A 25,822-nucleotide genomic window follows, 5' to 3' on the forward strand; every position below is an offset into this window, starting at 1 on the left:
ATCATGCTTAGTGACTGAAGGCCCATCAAGGGGCGGCCAGGGGATTAAAGGGGCGGGCTCAGAATCAAAGATTCAAACCGGATTTCGTTTGGTGCGACCATCCAAAACAATTCACGATTGCTCGATGCCTCCGAAGCAATATTGTGATAGTAGTATAGACAAGTAAACGAATAACAAAATCTCAGTGGGAAACGGGGGTCTTGTTCTTCCGAGCGGCTTCATTTTGTATAGTGCATCATTCAACGTATATGTAGATGCTCACAGCAGCACAAGAAACTTGATACTGTCTCCACTCCGTGTCCCTACTGACTATTTGGTAGTTTAATCAACTTTACCGCTGTGCTGGATGTTGATTTTCAGTATCTATCGGATCCCTAGCCAATATCAATGGTTAGTTAGGCTATTGTGCATCAGAAGGCGGTATAGCTACATTTAAATCGCATCGTACTGTATACTACTGATTGATCCAGGGCAACCACGGTCAAAGTTGATCAGTGAGCAGTGCCTTTATGATAACTTGCTGATACCATCAATCGTTGGCTGTGACGCTAACTACCAGCCGTGTGGCACCACCAACCTAATAGACTCTCACCTTGATACCGAGGGCTAATAATCGATCGCGAAGGCCATCGCAAACGAATGGCTTTTTTGCGTAGCACCCGCTAGATTGCCTAACTCAGAAGAAAACCTACCCCTAGTTGTGCAATCAACTCATGATGGTCAACATCTTGAGTTTGGACCCACCTCTTGAAAATTCGAATGAGGAAGGAGACACCCACAAGCGTCTCGACTCTCTTATAAGGGCTGGGGAAGGGTTCTCATCTCATCCCCGGCTGTCAAGCGCCTTTCGACTTCCCCCGAGCCCTATTTCCCTTTCAATATATTTGTTGTTCTACCCATCTGCGATGGTCGCTTTCGCCGCTATATTATCCGCCTCTTGTTTGGTGGTTTTAGCTGTGCCGCAGGGTATGTGAACGTCTGGAGTGCAGAATAATCGGACTGACCTCTCCAATTGTTGCTCATCTGACATCGCATCTGCAGTAGGAGCCGGACTTGCATCGACGAATTCAACGACACTCCCTCCTGCACAAGCGGGCGCTCGCGCTCAGAACGGTACATCCCTGGCACAACCTGCACCACCGCGCCCGTGCTCGTTCGCCGATCCCGCCTTGAACCCACGTAAAGGCAACACACCATGTCCGTGCGCCAAAAATACTCCGGGCTTCGTCACGGAACCCGCACTGTATACGGCGGGATGTATGGACGACTATTTGACACCAGTTGGACAGGGCGCGAGGAGGCGCAGAAGAAGAAGGGTCAAGGTCAAGCAGCGCGAGACCCTGAAAGAGCTGCCGTAAAGTTCGTCTTGACGGTGGCGGACGCGTGTCAGATGGAGGATGGCCTAGGAATAGGGTGGCCTAGGCGTTGAAAAACAAGCGACGTATGGTGACCATTGGTATGATTTCAACGAATGTACATTGTGTCGGTGCAGCTTGCACGAGCGAACAAAAATAATCTAGACAAATATATACTACATACACTCGCGTAATGAAACTCACTTTGAAACCGCGGTCAGTATTTGCATACCGGATCAACCAACAGAGTACTCACAGGTATACTGGAAACGAGGTATTGCCTGCCCTCTGGGCGGATCGACGTGGAGCTTACTTAGTTGAAGAGGTAGAGAGCAGACATCGCGAGGGCAGCCCCGATGAAGGCGGGTTTGGTGTGCGACGCGCCGTTGCTATTGCTCTTCTGCGCATCGGCGACAGATTGTGACTTGAGGTCTGCGCCCCCGGCTTTGCAGCTCGCGATGAACTCTGCGGAAAACTCGTTAGATGCGGTACGGGGCGTGATGCGAATAGACGTACGATCGACCCCAGTTTGGGCCTGGGCGACTGTTACTTCGGAGCCTTCGAGTCCAACGGCGCAAGCCAGACAAGAGGTGATCTGTCCAGCGTTCTTGTCGGTGCAGATACAATCGACGCTGGTACATTTCTACGGCAGAGAGGGAAAAGGGGGGATCAGAAGTTATCAAGGAGGAGGACAGGGGGTTAGGCATACGGCTATCGCGTCGTAAATTGATGAGCACGCGGGTTTGCATTGCTCAGGGATCTCGCTGCTATCGAGTTCACCATCGAACTGGCGAGCGAGCAGACCGTGCAGAGATGACGGCTCGAGGGGAGATGGGGTGGCAAAAACTGTATTTTTTCCTCCGTTAATGACTCGAATTGGTGCTAGCATCTTTGCCACGACTGACCTTGACGCGAAGTCAACAGAACTGCGAGAGATGCAGTGACAACGGAGGAGAAGCCGATCATGTTCTAGTTCTGAACGAATGTGGGGTAAGGGAGTGTTGCTGTTGGGGAAGGGGGACAAGGAGCAAGGAGAGCAGATGAGTTTGCTTCCTCAACCATTGAGTAGATTTATATTGTGCGCTGATGAAGGACCCTGACGGCCGTGTCATCAAGGGACAACCACTGGACGCACAAGTTTAAGGCACGAAGGCAGTTCGGGCGCTCAACGCTCACGACAAGGTTGGGTCAGTGGTATTTGTGCTGTTAGCTTGAGGGGCACAGTGATTAAACGACCCCGTATTATGTTGACCGCCAAAGGTCGCAATCCCTGGCGCGTACCTCTTCTTTCCAAGCAAGCTTGATTGCAACGGATAGAAGAAATAGGGACCACCCCTGAATATTGATTAGTTGACTCTTCGGTATTTTCTCGGTTTTCAATCAATCCATATAAGATGGGTGAAGGATGTCGATGAACAGTGTTCGTTTAGTAGTGGTGCCCCGTTTCAGAGTCACTTATTCGTTCTCTTCTCACTGCTTCATAGACCCTGGCAAATGCGGAACGTACGAGGTCTCTCCCGAAAAAATCTCGATTCCTCGCCTTGCCCAGTCTACATGAGCACTGACCTCTTCGCCATCCACGTCTTCTTGGGTCGTGAAAGCTAGGCCAGGGAAGTTGCTTGCCCATTATATCTTCTCTTCGCGGCGCCAACTGCACAAATCGACTCAGTCTTACGATTCATCCGCAATTAATCCATTAAACTCTTCCATTAGTATCGATACTTGGTGCATGCGCACGCACTAGTGATATGCACTCTGGCCGAGTCACGTTGTGGCAACCAGGCTCCATACATATACTCTACCATGGAACCAGACAATGGCAGTACAAACTCTCTCCAGTCGCATCCTAGCTTCAATGAAAACGCTCAACGTTCCCAACTTGGAAGGAAAGGTGGCCATCGTCACCGGCGGAAAGTAAATACTCCTTCTCATACCCAGAAACCGTAGACACTGACATATATTGTCATAGCCGTGGAATCGGTTTCCAATTGGCGCAGCAGCTTGCGAAATATGGAGCCAAAGTGTACCTCGCCGCTCGCTCTGAGGCAGCGGCGAAGGAGGCTATCGAACAGATCGAGCATGAAACCCCAGAGCTTCAACGGCTCGGAGACAAGAACCGGATAGAGTTCTTGCACCTTGATTTATCGACCCTCAAAGGTAGCAAGGCCGCAGCCGAGACTTTCCTCAAGCTCGAGAAACGACTTGACGTTCTGAGTATGATATTTCCATTACTGTTCTTCATGATCTTCGTGACAATTTTTATACAGTAAATAATGCTGCCCTGTAAGTGGGCTTGGAGTGGGGATTCGACACCCATTCACTCTTCGTTTAGCTTACCATGCCGTTATGCTACAACCTCTGATGGCATAGAGTCCACCATGGCAGTAAAGTAGGTATTTCTCTTCTTACAACGATCTTCTATGGACCGACGCTTGTTTAGTCACTTCGGGACATTCGTATTCACCCAGACATTATTTGATCTCCTTGTATCGACAGCCAAGGAATCGGATGTCAGAGTTGTGAATGTGAGTTCAATTCATCCTACCGCGCGAAGCTGACGTGAATAACAAATACACCCAGATGTCATCCTTCTCCACGCTCAAGCACCCGCTGGAGGGCAATTCTCGACTCTCGACGAAATTAACTCCCCGCTGACCTCGGCTGCATCTGCTCCTGATGGTCTCATATCCAACCATCTTCGATACTGTGTGTTCCTCCTCTCACGATGACTTTGACACAGCGGCCTGACTACAACGTCCTTAGCCCGAAGCAAGTTGGCGAACATGCTCTATACTATACAGCTGCAGAAAGAGTTCAAAGCCGTTGGCTCCAACGCACTCGCTATCTCCGTCAATCCAGGAGGGGTCGCAACGGACGGAGCGTTGGCTACCTCATCCATGTATCCCTTCCTCAGCGCTTTGGTTCGATTCGTGTTCTCTACGTTCTGGAAATCACCTCTAGAGGGCGCAACTACGGCTCTCTACGCTGCTACATCAGCCGAAGTTCGGGCGAATGCAGGACTATTTGGTGGGGCGTACGTCGTCCCTTATGGACAGATCGGGAAGGCCACCAAGGACGGCCAAGATGGTGATTTAGCGAAAACGTTGTGGGACGTCACGGGGAGTATAGCCAATGCAACCTTGGCGATGACAGAGTGATTACTTCGTGAGTTGCAGATTGAAGGGACACGGTGACAATTCATATATAACGGTTGTTAGTATTGCTTTCAATATAGTATTTCTTCCCATCAACTGCTGCGCCTAGTATTTCTATTGAAGGAAATGGTCTTGTACGTATTATGCAGGCTCTCCTTAGATATGACCGTTTTCACGGAGCTCTCTGTGCGCGCTCAAGAAATTCAGTCATTTATAGTTTCAATTTGGCAACCAACCCGACTACGCTCTTCATCTCTTGATCATCATCCAAGACTGGTTCGGTTCCCCCGGACGGGTCAGCAGCAACGATGATCAGGAATTATGAGTATGCGCGTGGTCGGGAAGATAATACAATGCTAATCACATAGGGCAGGCTTCGACTCAGCATCGTCTTGACCATATTTCTGACTGAATCTCAAAATAAAGAGCAAGCCCAGTGTTACGACCAATATATATACATATAATTATAAAATACAGACTGGTAGGGGGCGTACACAGAACACTAGCTCATCATACCAGTTTCGCCAAAGACAGCGTATTCCTGTCCACGTTTGTCGAAAAGTACGCGTTCTTCAGGAAGACGTCGCCCACGAGCCACTCATTTGCTCCTCCGATGTTTCCAGAAGAGATACCAGATACACAATCACCTAGAGTATTCGTTGTTTGTTAATTGCCAAGCCGTACTACTAAAGATAGATGGGACAGCTCACCGGTTGGGTCGTTGGGATCCAAGGGGGCGAAGGCAAGGTCTCTCGGGTCAATGGCAAATGAGGTTTGTCCGAAGGTTAAAGCAACACTTGCGGTAGTCGTGCAAGGAATGACGAATCCCCCTTGTCCGTCGGATTGAGCGCCCGCGATTTGTTGATGAATGGCAAGTGCATCAGCGGCTGGTGCGATGATGAGAGTCGTGCCCGTATCTAGGATGGCTGTTCGTCCCTTCAATCCGAGATCTGTTCCATCTACCGAAACTGCGGGCATCGATGCCTCCCAGAAGCCTTGCTGACTAACATTCGGGACTTCAGTGAGAGTCAAAGGATCGAATTTGGTAGCATCAAGCCCGCTAATGATCATGGTTAAGTGACGGAACTCGCTACTTATATATATGGGACGTACCCGAACGTGATTTCACCGTCATTCTTCAAATCCGCAAGTCGGGAAATCTTGTACGATACAACGGTTTGTTTAAGGGCACCAGTCTTGACAAGAGCCTCTATTGGTGTGGCAGTATTCTGTTGAGAAAGAGTCTTGTAACGACGGATCAGATAACATGATGGTGTTAGAGTTGGTGAAATGAATTTACCGACTGGGCCAGCCCCATAATGCCGTCAAAGGGCGTCGAGTTGTCCGAGAAATCCACGCTTTCCGTTGTGGCAACGCCAAACGTATGTGCTTGGAGGGGAAGACCGGCCACACTGATGTCATCCGTTACGATGCTACCCTGGACTTCACCAGTGCCGTAAGTGACTTGGAAAGGTTTTTGGGTGTCCTTGAACGTGTTAGACGATGCCGGTCCGAGAAAGTTGTGGTTTCCCTATCACAACTTTAAATACCAAAATTAATGAAACGAGCATGTCATTATCGACTTACGCAATTACCACCTGCTTGAGATTGGCAGTTCTCCGCTCCTACCCACAGATCAGCCGATCCCGAGTCCATCAACAGTTCGAAGTTGCGAGGGGGAGTGCCCATTTGTACACTGGCTAGATACCCAACGTCGCTGCTCCTATTATGGATGCTCGAGAAACGTTATTCGACGATGTCAAAGTCACGTACTCGATGTCTAGTCCGATAGAGTTGCCAACTGAAGGGGCACCTGCGGCCGTAACCTTGTTCTGTGCGACGGCATCTAGCTGAACTTGACTGACACCAGGATTCGCCGTAGCTCCACCAGGGCTGGGCGGATATCAGCACGGAAATGAGATGTTGAGAAAGGTAAACTTTACATAGCAGTAGCGGCTTTGTTTGCTTTGGACTTCTTCCCCGCAGTTTGACCTGCCTGCTGGGCAGCTGTAGCGGAACCAGCACCACCGGGGGCTGCAGCAGACTGCTTAGCCCCAGCGCCAGGCAACGTTTGACCCGTCGCAGCTTTAACCGTACCTGCGGCCTTCCCTACTGAAGGACCGACCAGTTTCAGACCTTTGACACCTTGGCTCTTGGTACCATGGCGGTTATAACGCTTCTCAAGCACGTCGGTGTCATCTATAGAAACAAGACGCTTCTGGATAGATGCCACCATCTCATGCTGATCTGGCTCCGCTCTGCCCGTCATCCGGGCTAGACGTCGATTACTCCGATTGATGTGTTGTTGCAATTTCTACAGTTAATGTCATTTCGGTAGATCATGCTATATGCGAACTTTGGCATACCACAATCGGGTGGACGTTATCGTCTCTCTGCACTCGGTGAAGAGGTAGAGTGATTATGCCATGAGTATTCCGTTTAGCAACTGGCGCGGCCTCAACGGAAACCAAAAGCACTGCCAGGAGTGCCGAGAAAGTCAATTTCAACTGCATAACGAGCGGACAAGAAGGCCAAAAGGTGGGTGGAATGTGGTCTACCGGAGGCACTCAAGAGCGAAGGGAAAAAAGCAATGCCCAACCTGGGGCAGCGGAGAAGGGGAGAAGATGAAGGAGGCTGATCAATGCCTGATCGTAGAATATCATTTATATATCTAGAACCAGGGGCTATGTGGGTACTCACAAGGAACCTGTAGTTACGCCGACCAAAGATGGCCGATTTCCGGGTCTGCGTACTACATCAGTTCGTATACCGTGTGGACTTCGCGTCGCGAGACAGGTGAGGTGGTTGGTGCTAAAAATAGGTTGATATTTATATGTTGTGATGGGTGTGAGCCGTTCGTTTTCATTGACATGCCTTGCCGAAGAAACAGTACCCCTTGGATAATCCGATCGCTCAAAAGGACAGTGAGCATCTGAGAATACTGAAAGCCAGTGGGGGATGCAGAGGTTAAGGACGGCAGAAAATAGCATCCTCACAACGATCTTTGATGATTCCGGATACAAGCGACTTGACGATCTGACGAACATAGCTTCGCGATGTTGCCAACCATAGATACCCCATCTGAGCCAAACGGCACGGAGTCCATGCTTACGTGGGAAGGAATGAATCATGCTCGCGAACCAACGAACACTTAACTTGATGCCGAACACTGGTGGCTTCTGATCCATATGACCAATTATGAAGACCCTTGAGAGCGACAAGACGTTGAATTTGTTGTTGTACAACTGCCGCTCGGGCAAAACTATAGACGAGCTTTGGCGGCCGCATCCTCGATGAAGGCGTTTGTCATCCTTCGATCTTTTGCGACCCATTCCAAAGAATCCCGATACAGATCAGCCTGCAGCGTTGTTAGAATGATTGGGTTGCATGCCATGAATGATGACGTGCCTTGATTAAGCCCCAGACTCCCGTATTCGCCAAGGAACTTACGGAGTCGGCGAGTTGCTCTGCCTTGGCGAGGACATCATCAGTGCTGCCACTGACGAGGTGATCCAAGAAGCCTGCTTTGAGTCCGTCTTGAGGTGTGAAACGGTGTCCCTCGAGGGCTATTTTTCGATGTGTGTTGCTATCACCTACTTTGGCTCTGAGTACACCTGTGAACGACACAGGCCAAACAGCGCCGAAGTGCACCTTGAAGCAGACAAGGTGGGTGAGGCTACCATCAGTGAAGTTGGTCGTTACGTACTTCGTTCATGCATAACCACGCATTTCGCTTCGTACCGTCAGTCATAACACGGTAATCACAGGCAAGCGAGAGCATGAAGCCCCCCGCAAAGCAATGTCCATTGATAGCTGCGATGACCGGGACTAGGCACGCATTCGTCGTAGACATAGCGACTAGGATAGATTGGGAGACTCACTAGGGAAGGTCATCAAGCGGCTGAGCAGAGGGTTGAACGTCACTAGCCGCGGTCAGACGGACTTCCGTAAATTCGCGCAGAATCTACTTACGGGGAAAGAAATTGGGGTTGTTCACCACATTTGCGAAGTCGAGGCCTACGAGAAATCCTCAGTGTTCCTTGCCTGGATGATAGAGAGAGTAAACACAAACCATTGCTAAAGAATTTATCTTGATCCCGACGGCCAACAATAATCAGAGCGCCTTTGCCGCCTTCTTTATCTTTAGCCTTTTGCGCCGCCCGCCATTGCTGTCGCCAGTGCTTCTCAGCTGCGTCCAAAGCGGGTTTCAGCCCTTGGTCCACTAACTCGACCGTTAGTCTTGCATCTTGTCCATTGTGCAGCTCAATCACCCAGAGGTGAGGTTTAGCTATGAAATAGTGCGTTAATTGCTGCCGTTCCAATATGGCCACGTGCGGAGAATACGTACGGTTAGTGAGCGTTACGAGTGGGTTGCCAGCTGGAAGGCTCAATGGGTAAGACATTGTAGTGGTGGTGCAAGCGTAGAAGTTGTGGGGAAGTCATGATTGATGATCATGAAGTTCAAGGTCGTAGACATGTGATATTCGGATATCCTGAATCAACCGATTCACGACACAAGGGTCAGGCTCGACGCCGGGTGCTCGTTCGCCTGACAAATGCTACTTCTATGGTGCACACATCGTGGTGTGGAGAAGAATGAAGTTCAAGATCGACCACATGTGGCATACCGACTGACAATCAAGCTTCTATGGGCGCTTATGAAAGGCCCTCAAGGAAGGCATAAATTCTTGCCAACTCTCAAAGCACTTTCCAGTAAGATAATATCATGTCCGACAATTAATCGTGATGCGCAACGCCCAAGCGCCTTGGTCTATAAAGGTAGCGTGCACGGTGGCTGTTCGAGCCGTTGCTGGCAGACGTGCTTTATGCTTCTTCCATGCAGTCACTCATCTCTTGCTGGTCATCCGTTGGTAGCGAACACTAAGCTCTCGACGTAGCGCCCTTTATAACCCGAGATGTCTGCCCAAGTAGTTTCCTCCCGTTGAGCTGGAAGGATGAAGTTCCCTGAGTTACCCGCTGTCCTGGTATCTCTCCTCCTCACAGTTCTCCTTACTCCGGAGCCTGCTGTTGGTCTTCCTGCCACGCAGACCGGTTATATATCCGTCCCCCTTACCAGCGTCCACGACAAAAGAGACCCGGACGTCCATCCTGACATCGTGAGTCCCATTATTATATCACCAAGTGGTTGGACAAAGGACTGAAACGATGTACTCGTAGCTCCACCAGCGACACGTCAACCGGGGGTTGACACGATATGCCAGGCTTTCTGGGCGCGCCGAGCCGTCGCCCTTGGAGCTCCTAACGAAAATGAAGAATCGCCTTGATTCACTACACCCTGACATTCGCAAACGCTACAACCACGAGGGGATTGAGGAGTCCATTAGCCACCTGATGTCGATCAACAGCATCTTCCCCGGCGCACCGGTACCCAATCAAGCACACGTTTCGGACGAAGGTGCTGGTGGCTACAGCCCCAGCCTGCTTGCTGTCGCCGTGATGCACACCGTCACTGAAGCGAAGCAGCCGGAATTCCCTTCGACGATGGGATTAGACATACAGTGAGTACAAACCACAATAAAATGCATCTCACTCACGCGTCATCGTCAACGGCAGAGGCAACGAACTTGGTTGTAAGCCGCCGCTACTCCTGCTCATTCATCCGAAGCTAAATGACACACAGATATGGGGCACTTTCTCCTGGGAACACCGCCTAAAACGTTTAGGCTATTGATGGACACTGGTTCGGCAGATCTCTGGGTTGGCGGGGAAGACTGTACAGCGCAAGGTGGCGGGGGATGTGTACGTGGCGTTATTGAGCAAGCGAAGTATATCCCTGACGTCGGGTGAACAGGGCAAGCATCAATTCCTGGGTCCGAAGTCGAGTTCCACCTATAATCAAACAGACACGATATGGGCCATACGGTATGGTTCGGGCGCCGTGCTGGGTCATCTGGTGTATGACCGTTTCGAAGTGGCCGGGTTGGTTCTGGAGAAGTTCTTCTTCGGTGTTGCGCGGAACGAGACGATCCAGTTTACACCGTGAGTATCCACTAGCCTATGATCGCAAGTAATCAAACGGCGCCCGCAGAGATCGTATACCCTTCGATGGTATTGCCGGCACAGCGAGATCCGTAGGTCCAACCCTCGGGATCTTTCCGTGTTATTAAAGTCGTTCACTAGATGATATCTCGCCAGCGCACGAAGACATTCGTAGAGGCCCTTTATGAGGCTGGGTTGATCAAGGATGGAATCGCGTCTTACAAGATCCCTAGGGTCACGACTATGGGCGTTCAAAGCGACGGTGAACTCACGTTGGGCGCAATGAACCCAGCAAACTATGACCCAGCAACATTAGTGACATTATCCAACATCAGTCCCATAGGCTTTTGGGAGGTCTTCCTACAGGACGTGAAGGTTGGGGGCAAGTCCATTGGTTTCACATCCAGGAACGTCATTCTGGATACCGGAACGGTCAATCATTTCGGCATTATCATCTTTAGGAATGTCGCTTACATTCTTTGTCTCCATTAGACGCTTTTCCTAGCCCCGAAAGATGTATGTAGCAGATTTCAAGAGCGAGAATGTCTAAAAGCTTACCTTCATTGCAGGACGTAGCTCTGCTCCACAGAGATATCCCGGGAGCCATATACAACGGCCATGCATGGACCGTCCCGTGTACGACAACAGCCGTCATAACCCTCAACTTCGGCGGGAAGGAGTTCCCTATTGACCCCCGCGACCTCGCCTTTATCCCACTCGACACACGCGATCTCAAGGGCAACTGCGCATCAGCAATCACCGAAGTAGTCCTCCATTCCGGACAGGACCACTGGCTCGTAAGCGTCCTTCCCTAATAACGCTTGAAGTTTTATTGACTCGGTTGGTGGATAGCTTGGCGACGTATTCTTGAAGAACGTATACTTCTCGACCAACATCCGTACCAACCAAGTTTCCATAGCACGCTTACCTGGAAGACCATGAAAATACTCAAACCCTGTACCCTTTAGTTCTGCTATCGTAGCTGATTGTATCCCTAAGTAACATCAAAGTGTAGCATAATGCATTACTTACCGACACCCCCGAGTCCATCACATCTTGATCCCCAGCGCTACAAACCTAGGCCGCGTCGGCCCGTCCGTGTCGCCTGCTTACCGCCGCTGGCATTCATCTCGCTGGAAGGTCTACACGAGGGTATTGCGTCCGCGCCCATGGCACTACATTGAACCTTGTTGGGCAGAATGGGATCCGAGCTTGTGCATTTGTTGGAGATATGAAACGATACGACAGTGTTTGATGCTGATACATATTGAAATAGAGAAATGAATTGCGTTACGTCTAGGACTGGAAGAAAACGGCTGGTATGCACATGAATAGACCTAATAAATGATTCCTCGATGCTGCTGCGTGGGTTTTTGAATCCGGAGGTTCTGGATAAAAAACGTCAGACAGAGTATTAAACACGTAGATGTATACAAAGTGCAAAGCCCCAAAGGTGAGGAACAAGTGCTCAAGAATATAACGAGAAGAAACACAGCAACTTTAGAATACAATCATGCGGGATATGACAAGGATGGGCTGAATGCCATAATGATGACTTGAAGGGTTGTTGGAATGCGCTACATACGTCAGATGCTGGATAAATACGTTCGTTGGAGGGTAGTCTTGAGTGTTTGTTTGCAAGGCAAACTGATGAGTTGGTGGCGTCGGCGGCGGCTGGAGGAAGGTACTAACGAACACGAGATCGTATGATGGCGTTAATATAGGGTTCCGACGGCGCGAGAAAGTAGTACACATGTGAAGGTAATAACAACAGGCGGAGTTGAGTTGTAGAGAGTGGTCGTGGAGTCGAGGGTGGATGATATATCATAGAAATCGAAGATGGGAGCGACAGTTTATATTTCGTTCGGGATGTTTAACGAGAAATAAGGATGGTGCAGGGCCTCTTTGACAGTTATGCGGTGAGATGGATCAAATGCAAGGAGCTTTTGTACAAGGTCGAGGAAATGCTTGTTAATCATATCCGTCGGAGGGATTACCTCCTACATAATTGTTAGTCAAAGCCCCCAGATGCAGCAGAGGGGATACACCAACATGCAATGCCTTCGTCGCACGGACATCTTTCTTGCTTTGCCTGGACGCCTTGGGCTTTGGCCAGTCCAATTTGTGACCGTCTTTGAAATATTCAGGTTTCGACCGTGCTCCCGCCCGTGCGAACTTGTCTGGCATCCTTCCCATGACCATCTCCATCATGGCCAAATGCTCGAGGTTATCGTGGGTCTGGAACAGGGCTATGCCGGTGTAGAACTCGACTAAGATACAGCCTAGAGAGTATACGTCGCATGGAAAAGTCCATCCGAGACCTAGTGAGGTGATAAATGAAGGCGTTACGAATGATGACTTATTCGAGCGAACCTAGGATGATTTCCGGTGCACGGTAATGTCTGGTTGACACCACTGTCGAGTGGTACTCCTGTTCAAACGTCGCCGATCCAAAGTCAATTAGACGTATATCTGTGGAATGAAGAAGCCTTTTCGGCTTCGGTGGAGCGTGACGCTTGACGACAGTAAGTTTGTCAGTTCGATATTTCGGCTCAACAAGGGAGCCAACACGAACCTTTCCAGAGACATGTACGACCTTGAAGTCGTTGTGGACGAGAAGGATATTCTCGGGTTTCAGATCCGTATGGATAAGTCGCAGCTCATGGAGGACTAGAACCAAGGGCGCAGTCAGTAATGAAGAAGCACGGCAGGCATATACTTACAAGCCACGCTGCCGAGTAATTGGCGGGCAAAGGACTGTATATGGTGCCGAGGGAAGGGCGCGAAGTCGTTTTCCTTCAGGAAATCGTATACGCACATCCCCAAGAGCTCAGTGACCAAACAAATATGATTCCGATGGTCGAAGTACTGTAGAAGATGAACGCATTTACTGGCGCAACAGATATTATTCGGGAGAAGAATACGGAATAAATCAAGAACGTACTTTCTATTCATCGGGTCTCGCTCCTTCAGTTTCTGCAAGACTCGTATCTCAATCTTGCTCGCATCTCGATATTTGGGAATGGCACGAATAATCTTGATAGCGACCCGTGCATTATTTGTCGTATCTATTGCCTCGACTACCTTGCCAAAGGTGCCTTGGCCCAGCAATCTGATCGTCCGGTCTACGAATATGATGAATCACGATTGGAGAATCGCGTGAAAGAACGTACAACGCCCATGAATCATATCATCTGGGACGATAATATAATGGCCTTCTTTGTCATCGCATGGCGGAGGGCCCTGTGTAGGATTTAGTACGTAATCGGTGGTATGGAAGAATGAGCGTCACGAACGTCCTCCGTAGCCGCACCGCTTCTGCTATCCCAGGAAGACTGTGTCGGCTGGATGGCGGCGATGGCGGGTTTCTTCAGAACCGGCGCACGGACCTGGTTCTGGTCAGGTTCCCGTTTCCTTTTCTTGGGCGCTGGTGCGACAATGGCAGATGAGGTCGACGCAGACAAAGCTTGGGCTTCAGCAGCGGCCCGTGCTCTTGTCCGTACTGGTGCAGAGAATAAGGGCGGTTGATATGATGCAGAGTAGCCTCCATTGTGGGTGGTTGCGGGTGATATGGTTGCTGGAGGTGGTGTATCTTCAATTACTATGACTTCTCGCAGTCGTCCAGTGCTGTCTACCTCCTGGACTTCGCTGTAGCTGACGGTGTACTGATGGGCTCGTTTTCGCTTGCGAGTCCCTAGCGGTGGGGTCGGCATAACGCTGGGACCAGCTCCAACCCCGTTGAGTGACTGGCGGGTGTAGTGTGGAAGCATTGTGGGTGGCAGCTGCTGCAGAGCTGGCTGCAGCGTCTGGGTTACGACGTACGACGTGGTGGTAAGAAACGAAGGAGCAACGGCGACAACTTGGGGGAATCTGAGCAGCAGGACAGCAAAACGAGAACCTGAACAGGTCACTACAAGCAATTTGGGACGGGCCTTTGTTTGGCTCCGTGTTTGGCTCGCTCTGCCAGTGGCCACAACATCCCCCCTTCAGTTTCCCTCTGCCCACAAAATGCCTTTTTCGAGCCGGTTCGCTGAATAAATCACCACTGCGCTGGGGCCTGACATTCCTCTGAACCTGTATCTACCCCATCTGCCTCTTTGATCTTTTTTCCCACTGTGCAGTCACGGTCCGTACCACTCAATGCCTTCGGGCGGCACTGACTCGGCATAAGCCATCATGCCATACCATGGGAGAATCTCAATTTTGGTTTAGGTCTGCTGCTGGTCTGAGGAGCAAGGCCTAGATATCGATCGATAACGAAGGTGAGCCTCGGAGCACAGAATGAAATTACACTCGTACGCGAATCCGTGCTGTCCCAGTGTGCGGCAGTTATCAGTGTGTTTCTTGCGCCGTCCGGGGGAGCTCTCCATTCGTCGTCCTTCGTGCATCATTGTTGCCTCGAGACTGATTCGAGACCTAAGGTTATGACCAACTGTCCATACAGTGATGGGAACTATTATTGTTCTCGCTGCCAACGGAGCCCGTAGGCTCGAGGCCGGCCGTATAACTCCGGGTACAGGAGTGAAGCTAGGGCGCACATCCCGCTGCCGCATCGGGGAAATACGTTGCATCCGTGTCTCCAGCATCACCTCGTTTTGCATTAAGTACGGCATTCACTGCAGCGTGTCAAGCAGCGCATAATTTTTGTTTGCGAATGTTTGCGTGTTACAACTTAGATCCTTGTCTGCAAGACCAACTAACGTTCGTAAGCACTTCTGAGCTGCTCTAAGGCCAACTAGAAGGACACGTCAGTGGACATATTATGGAGCCGTCAACATAGATTAAGACCTACCTCGTAATGTTTCGTGTAAAGCTCTAGGCTCTTGCTGTCCACCTTCATACGTTTGATGCTATCCAGATGCTCCGCATCTTTCATCATGGACTTGAAGTATCGCGCCTACCAATCCATAGATTGATTAACCGCCTTAAAGTGTATAGAGCGCATCACTGACCTCTTGCTCTTCCACTAATGTCCACGCATCACCAGAGCGACCGGCGCGTGCCGTTCGTCCAACGCGATGCACATACTTCCGCATATCCACGGGTGCATCATAGCTGACAACGTGCGATACGTGACTAATATCAATGCCGCGGGAGATCAGGTCAGAACACACAAGGCTACCCCGTGATGCGGTGAGTTACGTGGATCGGTGGCTTCAGGTTGGCCACGCACATTTGGATATCCTGGCTTCGGAATTTGTCCAGTATACTCCTTCGTTCGGAAGTCGAGAGGTCGCTCGAATACGAGCGAGCGACGATTGGTTGGGCATTTGGATCTTCTTGGGCCCTCGCTTGTTCAAAGAATGTAAAAAGCCGAACTAGCCTAGTGGTCGACTCGGCCGACTTTGTGAAGATGAGGGCGTTCCTGACATTGTGCGTCACAATCAGGTAGAATAGCACGAGGGGCTTCTGTGAACCGCTGCAAACAACATATTGTTCCTAATCACAGGCATGTCAGTTTGAATAGAGATGCGATCATCATTAAAACATACAGATAGCTTATCAGGCATCGTGAACTTTTCTAGACCAACGGCCAGGATGCCATCGTCATCCCCCTTCGAGGCTTTGCCTCCTTGGACGATAAAGTATTTTGGTTGTCTGAGATCCAAGGCAGCTAGTTTACCTGGATCCCGAGTAAGCGTCGCGGAAAACAAGAGTTTTTGGCACGAGGGCTCCTTTCTCTCGGTTATAGAGCAAGGAATGTCCGGTATGGAAAATGTATGGAGAAACGCGGGGGCAACGGCATCGGAACATAGCGAAGTCTTTCCAAGATTTACCAGGTTCCCTTCTTGGGATAATTCGTAGCCCGAAGTAGGGTGAACAGGCGGTCTCGTCGCAGCTAGTACCTGAGCCAGCCAGTCTTGAAAAGACTGGGCAAGAAGACGGTCGGCTTCATCAACGACCTGTGAATTATATATGAGCAGTATTCTATATACATCCGGTCATTCACACGCACCAGAAACCGTAGATGCTGTAGCGTGAAATTTGGAGTCTCGTTGAGATGGTCAATGAGCCTACCAGGTGTGCATATCAAGATGTCAACCTGGCTAGAGCCCCCTTTAAGCCTGCAGGATCGTAAGCATTGATGTGGTCGAGGATATCGTTGGAGCGTACTTCGATGTTTTATCTGTTACTAATTGTGCTTGCTCATGGGCGAATGAATGTTGCCCTGTTGCTGTAGCGATCTATCCAAGACTTCAGCGTGGAAAACTATGCCATACAAGGGGCCCAACCTTGAGACCGCTCCCTTTGCCAACCGCTTCAAAGGTTTCTCGAACTTGGGAGACCAAATCACGGGTGGGAAGCACGATCAGGGCCCGCAGCCTGGTGACGATGCGTGTTGACAAAGTCTACCCACATTGATATTAATACACATTAGAACGCGAAATGAAAGATACTTACCTCTATGATGGGTAGGACATAAGCCAGTGTCTTGCCACTTCCAGTGGGCGCGGAGGCGCATACATCCCTTGGAGGATTGTACGGTAAGTAGAGGCGTCTCTGAGATGCGTCCCCCAATAGGAATGGTAGTAACGCGGTTTGAACTTCAATAACGTCAACCATAACATCTAGGTACGAGTATGGAAAGGTATCTCACCAGCAAATAGTTCCTCGATCCCCAACTCCTTGAGCCGTTTTCGAGTCTTCTGGCTCAGATACGTTCCCCCGTCCACTTCACCATCAGAAGGAATGGTCAACGAAGTATTGGGGTCAACGATCTCTGCGTCTAAGAGTGCTGGATCGAGTCCTTGGCGAGCAAGCGCGAGTTTTGAGGGGGCATTGGGAAGAGAAGGAAGTGGGAATGAAGGTAGCGCGACGGGCGATGTTGTCTTCTCTTCTGGTGGAGGAGGCACCTGCGCTTCGGGCACAACATCGTCCACTAGCATAGGTTCGTCATCATCGGGTGCCTCTGCCTCGGTTTTCCGCCGTTTCTTAGCTTTGCGAGCCTTACTTGAAGGCGTTTCGTCCTCCGCTACCGCTGGACTGTTATCGGGTTCGTCACTAGGTTCGACGTCTTCCTCGACGGCCTCTTCGTCATCCGATTCGACCTGCACATCTGTGTCTGCACCCTTTCGAACCGGAGCCTTGCCTTTTGTCTTTTTGCGCTCCTTCTTTCGTTTTAGATATCTCTGCTTGGCTTTCGTCTTAACCTACATTTCGCGCTAGTAAGGCCCCATGAACTGCTGTCTTGGTATGGACGTATATAAACTAATCCCTACCTTAGTCGTCGATTGTTTGGCATCTGGAGGAGGGCCAGAGATCTTTTTCAAGATGGCCATAATTAGGAGGAAGTAGAAGGGTAAGAAGCGCCGGCAGAAATCAACGCGAATTCATCCATTACAAACAGCAGTTATATAGAAAGACACAGTACATAGATTGTCGATAGCTGTTATCGTATAGTATTAATGAATGAGGTGAAAGTCCGTGGATGACAAAGGCTACAAGATGATGCTGCGAGACAGAGACATAAAACACATAGTGGACGTCGTGTCAAGTCGTGAAGATGGAAAGAAAATGCAAAATCCGGGATCAGTCGGATGTGAAAAGCTTCCTCAAGTAGTCGCTAGCAGCCTGCCGTAGAGCAGAATCAACGCTGGGGTTACTCAGCAGCTCCTGGAAGATGAGTGAGTAATAATATTCGTCAGAAAATCGGGGCACGATACTTACGATTGCTCTATCAGCCTTCTGTTTCATCATCGCCGACTGCTTTGTGTGCTCAAACTCGGCGAGCTCCCGTTCCTGACGAAGCCGCTCGACTTCTCTTCGCTGTGTACTCTCCTTCTCCTCCCGTTCTTCTCTTCTGCGCATGTACTCCACCTTCATCTTACTCGTTTGCGTTTGGACTTGAAGAAATTGTAGATATGTAGAAAGCATGCCTTGGGTTACTGAAACATTGACTACGGTTTGGTCGGAAGATGAAGACGTAGTGGCTGGGGTTGGGGGAAGCATCGCTGCCGTAGATGTCACAGGAGTGGATTGATGTTGGGCATTACCAGGCGTAACAGGTGAGTTGGGGATGTTGGACGGGCCTTCTCGGAGATTTTGAGGGTTTATGTATGAGACGGGGTTGTGAGAGCGTTCGTGAGGGATTCCATTCATCCCACTTGGCCCCGCTAGGGGGCTAGTGTCAAAGTCCATGGTGAGGTCGTCGGCGTCGTCTGGTTCGTCCAAGCCCACAGAATGTTGACCACCGCCTGCGTTGCGTGACGAAGATGGTCTTGGGTTTGTTTGATCACCCATGCTGAAATCAGTTAGTAAACACCACCGGTCACCCGACTAACTTCGTGATACTTACCGGCTGTAAAATAGATCATACCAGCCTAATTGGTGCCAGTGATCAACCGTCCTTGCCGCAATGTTTCCGACTTCGATGCCAGACTTGCGAGCTGTCTGCAAACGCCTCTCGTACTCGCGCAATCGGTCGGCTTCACTAAGCCCTTTCACAGACGGACTGCCAGATTGAAGTTGAAATCGTTCAAAGCAGTTGATCTGCTTGTAAAGGTTGACATTGCGTTCATAGCACCCTTTCAATGCTTGATAGGTTTTCTTCCCTCCGAACACTTCAGAGGAACACTAACAGCACCATGAGTAAGGATGAAGACGAGGGCGCTGTAGCTGTGTAACTTACCTCTCGCAGACATGAATTTTTGGTGGCCTTGAGTGATTGCCAGTGATCGTCCTGACCCCTCCCCATGAGATAATTGAACAGCTTGGACTTTTCCTCGTCTGTCCAGTGCTTAGCGCCTTGACCGCCTCCATCGACATCGTATTGATCAGCATCGTCCACGTCCCGCCGCCTCTTCTGCATCTGCCCCGGCCCCACCCCGAGACCATCGATAGGTTTGCGCTTCAGCCCGGGCGACGACGCCTGCCCTGGCCCCACCTGGTACGCCAAACTATGGGAACTACCAGGATGCTGCTGGGAAGGGCCGCCGTTGGGCACATGGGGCGGGGGTGAGATGGGATAATTGTCCTGGTATGGAGCTCTGCCACCAACCGTGTGCGGAATGCCCAGCGCATGCCCAAGGCCTTGATGGGACTGAAACGGAGTCTTGAACAAGAACGACTGAGGACAGCTTACTATATATTTATCTCAAGAGACTTACAGAGACGTTGCTGTCTAAATTTGAGAGGTTCGAGTCCCTTCGCTCAGGCATGTGGCCATATTGCATCGTTGTTTCACTGGGACATGGTCAAAGCGAAGTCTATGAACTGGATGATACTTGGAAGATTTCATGGACACAACGTACTTCTGAACTTGTGTGTCCATCGAACCGGCTGAGTCCCCGAGCCGCTCGAAATCGTTCGTTGTCGATGTGAACTGCTGTTGGCTCGCAAGCGGCTCGATTTGCAAGGTTTGTTTGCCCGAAGCTGCCCAGCCAAGCATACACAGACAGTCGCGGGGTTTCAAAGCCTAGAAATTAGGATATACGGTTGTTGCTTCATGCTCCTTCTCAAGTCGATTCATACCCGTAGCAGCAGCAGGAGACCCCATCCAATGCCACGGAAAAGACGTAAAGAACGCACTATGGAAAAAAAAACATGCATGTCATTCTCCACGGTGTTTTCTCGATCAATGCCTTTGTCACATCTTCCCCAAGGGACGAGTCCATTTGGAACGAATCAGTTGAACGATTCAATGAACCGTCCGACGTTGTCAGAAGGTCGCTGACCCAGCCAGTGCCTCAATATATACTGAATATGTGTGATGTCTAGTTCCTCGGTTCTGACATCGCGGCTCCGTTACCTTCATTTTTGAAACAGAACAACTGTTCTCCCTGCTGCTCAATGGAGGGATATAGACCTATCGCCCTTGCAAGCAATATAGAACTTCAGAGTCATGATACTTTGTATATGTTGGGCAGCAGTGATGGATGGGAACTACCTATCGCTTGCGCCTCTATTTGTGTCCTTCTTCTTGACTGGGTCTCTATCCACACCATGTAATCGTGTTGGCCGTCTCCTTCGTATAGGTTCTTCCACCTCGAGCAAACGGTCAGCTAGAACGTGTTCCTTGTGCACGACTGATCCCCCAGAGATTGCATCTTCGCGCTAGTAAAGTAGGAGTCTTTTCCCGCAGTGTATGCTCTCACTGCCTCAGAAACGCAGCAAGTACTACCGTGCGCCCGTCAGCGTCGATAAAGAACAAGGCTAAATGTCTCCTAACTACCCCTGTCAGGGGTAGTCACACGTTCATATCACATCAACATGGCTTGCTCAATGATCCTGCGCCTATTCACCGTTACTCTCTGCGCCCTGTTCAGCGCGGGGATGCGTTTCATACAAGGCCCATTCTCTTGAAAGGGGTCCAATTCCAGCAGGTTGAGTGTCAGAAACCGAGAGAATCACGCAACAAGCGACTTGGCTCGGAATATACCAAACAAGGGTAAACAATCCTGCTCACTGTGCAAGACGACGACGACGACGCGAGCCAAGAGGCTCCTTCTCACTCCCCATCGTCTTGAATGTACCTGTGCACCTCTTCAGCGCTCTAGATGCAACACCTGGAAGTCACTCAGCATGCCGCCAACCCCAGCGAAGCCGCGACACAATATCCTTCGATCCATATAAATGGCCACCAAATTCCCATTGATCCAGTCCTCACCGGCATACCCTTTGACCCGGCATTTCTAGCAGGGGAGAATGATGCCGACAAAGTTCAGGTGAGTCGCTGGGTTTCCTTTCGCACCTCCAAGCCGTAGACGAACGCGTCGCGTCGTACCACTTTGCAGCCTCCTCCTCCGCCGACGCCTCCCCTCGAAGAGCCCAGACAATACTCGGAGCCCCTCAGACAATACTCGCAAGGACCCCAGGGTGATCCATTTGCGCCTCCTCCTCCACCTTTTTTGCCAATTCCGATCGAACAGTCCCCTCCGCGTACGACAACCAAGAAGAAGCGCAAGACACGACAACCAGACTATTGCGGCATCTGCGATTCCAACCACTCATCAGAATTAATGGTGCTGTGTATTGAGTGTGGGCGCAAAGGTGCGTCGGACGTTTGTGCTCGCGCATATACTGACGTTTTCCTAGATCACCCCAGTTGTATCTCAGCGGAGGTAGTTGGAGATGTCGTGAGATCTTATCCATGGCGGTGCAGTGATTGCAAGATCTGCGAAGTGTGTCTGAGCAAGGGAGATGAAGTTAGTGCAAGTTCATTTCCTGCTATCAATGCAGCCCCTGACTGTATACAGGCGAAGATGGTATTTTGCGACCACTGCGATAGAGGTATGAGCTGCGCCTCCATTTGTCACGTACTTCTCAACGAGATTATAGGTTGGCATACAGATTGCCTGAACCCGCCGCTCGAGGAGACGCCGCAGGGCAAGTGGCATTGTCCAGAGTGCCCAAGTTTGGACGTTGAAATGATCGCCCTTCAAACGGAAGCACTTGTATTCACCGAGGTTCCCGTCCAAATGGACGATCCGATGCGCGGGTCATCAGTCGCGTCTTCCTCTCGCCACAGGAGCAAGCCATCACTATCAATCTTCACGGAAGAATCAGAAGCTGAAGTGAAGGTACCATCCACTCGACGGCAATCAAGGAAGACTTATAGGAAAAGGGCGGTGAAGGAGGAATCTGTACTATCTTCGGATCAGGAGGTAGCTCCTACACCAGTCAAGTCTCCCAAAACCAAACGCCAGAGAGTCCAATCTCCCGATCGACCGCTGCCACGCATTCGCCTGCGGCTCCCAGCTCAGAAATGGAAAGGCAAAGAACGTGAGCCACCGGAGTCTCCTAAAGGGATGTTCAACGATATACTGCCTCCCGAAGATCGTGACACGACGAAGACCACGATTACTGCTTGGGACAAGCAACAGTTCGAGCGTAGCAGGCAGGTTGCTGAGGTACGTCGTGAATACCCACTTCTTCGTTATTGCCCATTCAGAGATTGGCTCGTTCAGGAGAAACTCGCCCCGTCGTCCGAAGCCCCCGCCACCCCAGTTGCAGGTCCATCCCGGCCACTACGCTCGGCCGCCATGCATAGTCTCTCCTCATCAATGCCAACTACCCCCGCCTCTCCGACTCCCTCAACTCCCGGTGCCAAAGTGCCCGCCTTTCCCTCCATGAAGCCCAACGCGCTGCGCATACGCACTATCCGTTTTGGACCTTTTGATGTCAAGACCTGGTATGACGCACCTTTCCCCGAAGAATATGCATCAATACCGGACGGTCGCCTGTGGATATGTGAATTCTGCCTGAAGTATATGAAAAGCCGGTTGACCGCGGGTCGACACAAGGTATGGCGTCTTCCTGGCCCTCTTTCCCGCGCCCTAACAACACCTCCATTTGCAGCTTAAGTGCAAGGCCAGGCATCCTCCAGGCGACGAAATTTACCGTGATGGTGCTATTTCGGTATTTGAAGTTGATGGCCGGAAGAACAAAGTGCGTCGTGTTTCGCGATGAATTTGGAAATCGCCTGACGTCAGGGCTTGCAGATCTACTGCCAGCAGCTGTGTTTGCTATCAAAGATGTTTCTTGATCACAAGTCGCTATTCTACGACGTCGAGCCTTTTCTCTTCTATGTAATAACGGAGGCGGACGAATTTGGCGCCCATTTTGTTGGTTACTTTAGCAAGGAGAAACAGTGCACGCAGGACTATAATCTCAGTTGCATCATGACCCTTCCTGTGCGGCAGCGGCAAGGATGGGGGAACTTCCTTATGGATTTCAGTAAGGGCTTCTCTATTTCATGGAGTCGAAACTGACTTTCCGCTCTATATGCAGGCTACCTTCTGTCGAAGAAGGAGAAGAGGACAGGGTCTCCGGAGAAGCCTCTATCAGCACTGGGCGCTATTGGCTATCGGAACTATTGGACGTTGGCCATCATGCGATTTCTTGACACGGTGCGGAGTGATCTAAGATTGGAAGGTGAGCTTCGGGCGTGCGGAAGTCCTCCCTAAACTCCCGCTAACGGGGGGCAAAAATTATTTTCCAGATATCAGTAATGGTACATCAATGACCATTGAAGATGTCTATAACACGCTTGTTCAACAAAACATGATAACTACCCGTGAGACGACTCCATCAGCCCGACCGTCCCCAGGTCAATCCATCAAGTATCCTAAAGGCCGCAGGGCTGGGGTCGCCCGGCGGGCCCTTCAGCGGACGCAGACACAAGACGATGACGTCTCGAAGGGTCCTTTCGTTCCCCCGAAGTCGTACCGCATCCATTGGGATCAGGGGAAGGTGTCTTCGTATCTGACAAATTGGGAGGGAAAGGGATACCTGCAGCTGAAACCCGAGAAACTTAAATGGACTCCGTTTTTGGTCTCGAGAGCTGAGATACTCACGCCGGCATTGGAAGATGATCCGTTACGAGAACGAGAAGGCAAGGACGGAGGACAAAGCGAGGCCTCTACGAGTGCACCACGTGGGGAGTCTACCTCCTCAAGGCAAGCAGGGTCGCCCGAAGCTCATTCGCAAAACCCTACAGACGATACTCTACCTGTACATTCACCCTTATCTTCCGTGGACGGGTCAAGGGGTCCTCCACTGTCTATTGACACGGGTCAGTCTTCCAGTCCTCCCCCTTTACCCCCTACGTTGTCGAGGCGGCGAACAAGGTCGCAATATACCCCCTCACCATCAACCCCTTCGCCATCTCTATCTACTTCACGTGCCCGGGCTACACGGTCGTCGTCCCGCAAAGTCCTGTCCCACAACCCTGACGATATCCTTGCTGAAGACGAAGCGTTGGCGGCTCAGCTGCAGGATGAAGAGCAACGCCCAAGACGGCAGCTGCGATCACGGCAAGACTCGTCTACCCAGCCTCCCAGGCTATCTCCCACCCCACCGAGATCTTTCTCCCTCAAACGCAAGCGGATAGAGTCCCCCGAAGATGACGACGATATTGAATACGACCCACCATCCGAAGCCACACTCATTCCCCACCCCCACGTCAATGGCAACCATAAACAGGAAAATGTTTCCGAAACATCCAGTCCCGTGGTGTTCACCGAGCCCGAACACATACATCCCTATCCCAACGGCCACAATCAACACACTATAGGGCCTGGAGTCAACGGTCTCGGGGAGCAGGGCCTTGCTTGCACTGCAAGCGATTTAGATATCGCCACGGTCCTTGTATCGCTAAACAACTCTACACCCGTCCGTAGTAATGGTGCCGACCTCAAACCGGAAGCTACCAAGCCGGTCATGTCCATAACCGACCAGATTATGCCTCAACCATATCTCAATGGCACGCATGTCGACGTGGCTACATGCTCCCACACAATGCCCATGACCGTCCCAAGCACGCCTACGGAGGTCAAATCCGTTGATTGTACAATGTCCGTCGACGCCACTATGGCATCCCCAACTCCCGTCAAGACAGAGGTCGCTGTAGGAGCGATCCCTGATCAGTCGACAAGCATGGAGGTAGAGGATGAATATGGCGACGAAGATGCTGACGGGGAATATGAAGAGGATGCCGAAGGGGAGCCAGATGACGAGCTTGATATATCGGATACTGCAAGACTCAGTCAAGTGTAGATAATCGTTCATGATGTACTTAGCTATCTGTGTGGATGTATAATCGGTATTGGGGAACTCATATCAATGCGTAATGTAGGTACTTCTACTCGTAGTAGGTTACTATTCTTTTCAGTCTTACTGTCTTTCATTTTGGCATATATGTTATTTCTAGTTTTCATGTTTGCTCCATGTTCGCTCACTTTTATGAAGCAGTCATTGTGTTATTGTAGAAGACTTTTTTGTGATTGTTGCACTTCTTACACCCCGTCTTTGACGAACTTGACTAGACTTGACTCTGGTCAGCTTTGATTCTTTGATTCTTGAAGTTTGAATCCGATAAGTCCAGCAATGCATCACGTGAGGCATAACTGGAAGAGCGACAAATATGCACAAACTTACACTCAACCGTACTCCTCCATCATGGCCATTGACGAGGCTAAAGCCGCTGCAGTAAAAGGTACGACATCGTCGACTCTGAATCGATGAGCGCAGTCACTAATGGAGAGAACTACTTATTTCCGGCAACAGCAAAGCTCCAGGAGCGCGAGGAACACATCCGGGAATCCTGGGTCCGCGCCATGGAGGCACGGCTGGTCCGAGAGGAACTAGAGAAATGCCAGAAGGCCGAAGGGGTGAACCACTACGAGAATTGCAAATGGTTGTCGGAGAAGTACCTCACTATGCTGAAAGACAGCCAGGTGCGCCGTGTTTCGTTAAACCAAATTATAGGTACTGACGAGTTCCCTGCACCCGCGTCCCAGGTCAAGGGATACAAGCGTATAGAAGTGTAGAAAACATGCCTGAAGTTCTATCTATCCCATATGTTTTGCAACT

The 25,822-nt window shown here is 50.6% G+C and overlaps 11 protein-coding genes across 11 annotated transcripts; 5 read left to right on the top strand and 6 right to left on the bottom strand.

Annotated features, from left to right (window-relative positions):
• Positions 1-905: 905 nt before the first annotated feature.
• Positions 906-1,358, top strand: PC9H_009545 (uncharacterized protein; the record flags this gene model as incomplete). The annotated part of the gene is made up of 2 exons (XM_036779044.1): positions 906-966; positions 1,042-1,358. The coding sequence occupies 2 exons, from the start codon at positions 906-908 to the stop codon at positions 1,356-1,358; spliced, it is 378 nt and encodes a 125-aa protein (XP_036628433.1).
• Positions 1,359-1,668: 310 nt separating this feature from the next.
• PC9H_009546 (uncharacterized protein) lies at positions 1,669-2,321 on the bottom strand (the record flags this gene model as incomplete). The annotated part of the gene is made up of 4 exons (XM_036779045.1): positions 1,669-1,820; positions 1,872-1,998; positions 2,065-2,201; positions 2,261-2,321. 4 exons carry the CDS (start codon positions 2,319-2,321, stop codon positions 1,669-1,671), a joined length of 477 nt encoding a protein of 158 aa, XP_036628434.1.
• Positions 2,322-3,171: 850 nt separating this feature from the next.
• Positions 3,172-4,513, top strand: PC9H_009547 (uncharacterized protein; the record flags this gene model as incomplete). The annotated part of the gene is made up of 6 exons (XM_036779046.1): positions 3,172-3,269; positions 3,325-3,588; positions 3,688-3,744; positions 3,796-3,884; positions 3,936-4,061; positions 4,119-4,513. 6 exons carry the CDS (start codon positions 3,172-3,174, stop codon positions 4,511-4,513), a joined length of 1,029 nt encoding a protein of 342 aa, XP_036628435.1.
• Positions 4,514-5,020: 507 nt separating this feature from the next.
• Positions 5,021-7,023, bottom strand: PC9H_009548 (uncharacterized protein; the record flags this gene model as incomplete). The annotated part of the gene is made up of 8 exons (XM_036779047.1): positions 5,021-5,157; positions 5,221-5,570; positions 5,624-5,754; positions 5,811-6,041; positions 6,098-6,233; positions 6,284-6,403; positions 6,454-6,824; positions 6,877-7,023. 8 exons carry the CDS (start codon positions 7,021-7,023, stop codon positions 5,021-5,023), a joined length of 1,623 nt encoding a protein of 540 aa, XP_036628436.1.
• A 749-nt stretch (positions 7,024-7,772) lies between these two features.
• On the bottom strand, positions 7,773-8,913 carry PC9H_009549 (uncharacterized protein; the record flags this gene model as incomplete). Its single annotated transcript, XM_036779048.1, has 7 exons — positions 7,773-7,868; positions 7,919-8,161; positions 8,217-8,338; positions 8,392-8,433; positions 8,483-8,527; positions 8,583-8,798; positions 8,859-8,913. 7 exons carry the CDS (start codon positions 8,911-8,913, stop codon positions 7,773-7,775), a joined length of 819 nt encoding a protein of 272 aa, XP_036628437.1.
• Positions 8,914-9,465: 552 nt separating this feature from the next.
• PC9H_009550 (uncharacterized protein) lies at positions 9,466-11,452 on the top strand (the record flags this gene model as incomplete). Its single annotated transcript, XM_036779049.1, has 10 exons — positions 9,466-9,627; positions 9,689-10,029; positions 10,085-10,101; positions 10,152-10,270; positions 10,323-10,510; positions 10,560-10,602; positions 10,652-10,942; positions 11,003-11,026; positions 11,080-11,307; positions 11,363-11,452. The coding sequence occupies 10 exons, from the start codon at positions 9,466-9,468 to the stop codon at positions 11,450-11,452; spliced, it is 1,503 nt and encodes a 500-aa protein (XP_036628438.1).
• A 911-nt stretch (positions 11,453-12,363) lies between these two features.
• Positions 12,364-14,280, bottom strand: KNS1 (dual specificity protein kinase kns1; the record flags this gene model as incomplete). Its single annotated transcript, XM_036779050.1, has 8 exons — positions 12,364-12,510; positions 12,563-12,831; positions 12,884-13,025; positions 13,080-13,180; positions 13,234-13,400; positions 13,455-13,635; positions 13,684-13,753; positions 13,807-14,280. The coding sequence occupies 8 exons, from the start codon at positions 14,278-14,280 to the stop codon at positions 12,364-12,366; spliced, it is 1,551 nt and encodes a 516-aa protein (XP_036628439.1).
• Positions 14,281-15,206: 926 nt separating this feature from the next.
• DBP6 (ATP-dependent RNA helicase dbp6) lies at positions 15,207-17,790 on the bottom strand (the record flags this gene model as incomplete). The annotated part of the gene is made up of 11 exons (XM_036779051.1): positions 15,207-15,245; positions 15,303-15,407; positions 15,463-15,628; positions 15,684-15,949; positions 16,003-16,413; positions 16,467-16,575; positions 16,625-16,695; positions 16,744-16,860; positions 16,913-17,055; positions 17,109-17,661; positions 17,731-17,790. 11 exons carry the CDS (start codon positions 17,788-17,790, stop codon positions 15,207-15,209), a joined length of 2,040 nt encoding a protein of 679 aa, XP_036628440.1.
• A 250-nt stretch (positions 17,791-18,040) lies between these two features.
• PC9H_009553 (uncharacterized protein) lies at positions 18,041-19,898 on the bottom strand (the record flags this gene model as incomplete). Its single annotated transcript, XM_036779052.1, has 6 exons — positions 18,041-18,124; positions 18,179-18,752; positions 18,807-19,084; positions 19,140-19,550; positions 19,618-19,693; positions 19,762-19,898. The coding sequence occupies 6 exons, from the start codon at positions 19,896-19,898 to the stop codon at positions 18,041-18,043; spliced, it is 1,560 nt and encodes a 519-aa protein (XP_036628441.1).
• A 1,108-nt stretch (positions 19,899-21,006) lies between these two features.
• PC9H_009554 (uncharacterized protein) lies at positions 21,007-25,006 on the top strand (the record flags this gene model as incomplete). The annotated part of the gene is made up of 10 exons (XM_036779053.1): positions 21,007-21,174; positions 21,244-21,499; positions 21,545-21,654; positions 21,706-21,739; positions 21,788-22,359; positions 22,417-22,752; positions 22,808-22,897; positions 22,951-23,185; positions 23,240-23,383; positions 23,451-25,006. The coding sequence occupies 10 exons, from the start codon at positions 21,007-21,009 to the stop codon at positions 25,004-25,006; spliced, it is 3,501 nt and encodes a 1,166-aa protein (XP_036628442.1).
• Positions 25,007-25,408: 402 nt separating this feature from the next.
• Positions 25,409-25,779, top strand: PC9H_009555 (uncharacterized protein; the record flags this gene model as incomplete). Its single annotated transcript, XM_036779054.1, has 2 exons — positions 25,409-25,445; positions 25,517-25,779. The coding sequence occupies 2 exons, from the start codon at positions 25,409-25,411 to the stop codon at positions 25,777-25,779; spliced, it is 300 nt and encodes a 99-aa protein (XP_036628443.1).
• Positions 25,780-25,822: the final 43 nt, after the last annotated feature.

Source organism: Pleurotus ostreatus (assembly GCF_014466165.1).
Source record: "Pleurotus ostreatus strain PC9 chromosome Unknown scaffold_7, whole genome shotgun sequence".
Classification (NCBI taxonomy): domain Eukaryota; kingdom Fungi; phylum Basidiomycota; class Agaricomycetes; order Agaricales; family Pleurotaceae; genus Pleurotus; species Pleurotus ostreatus.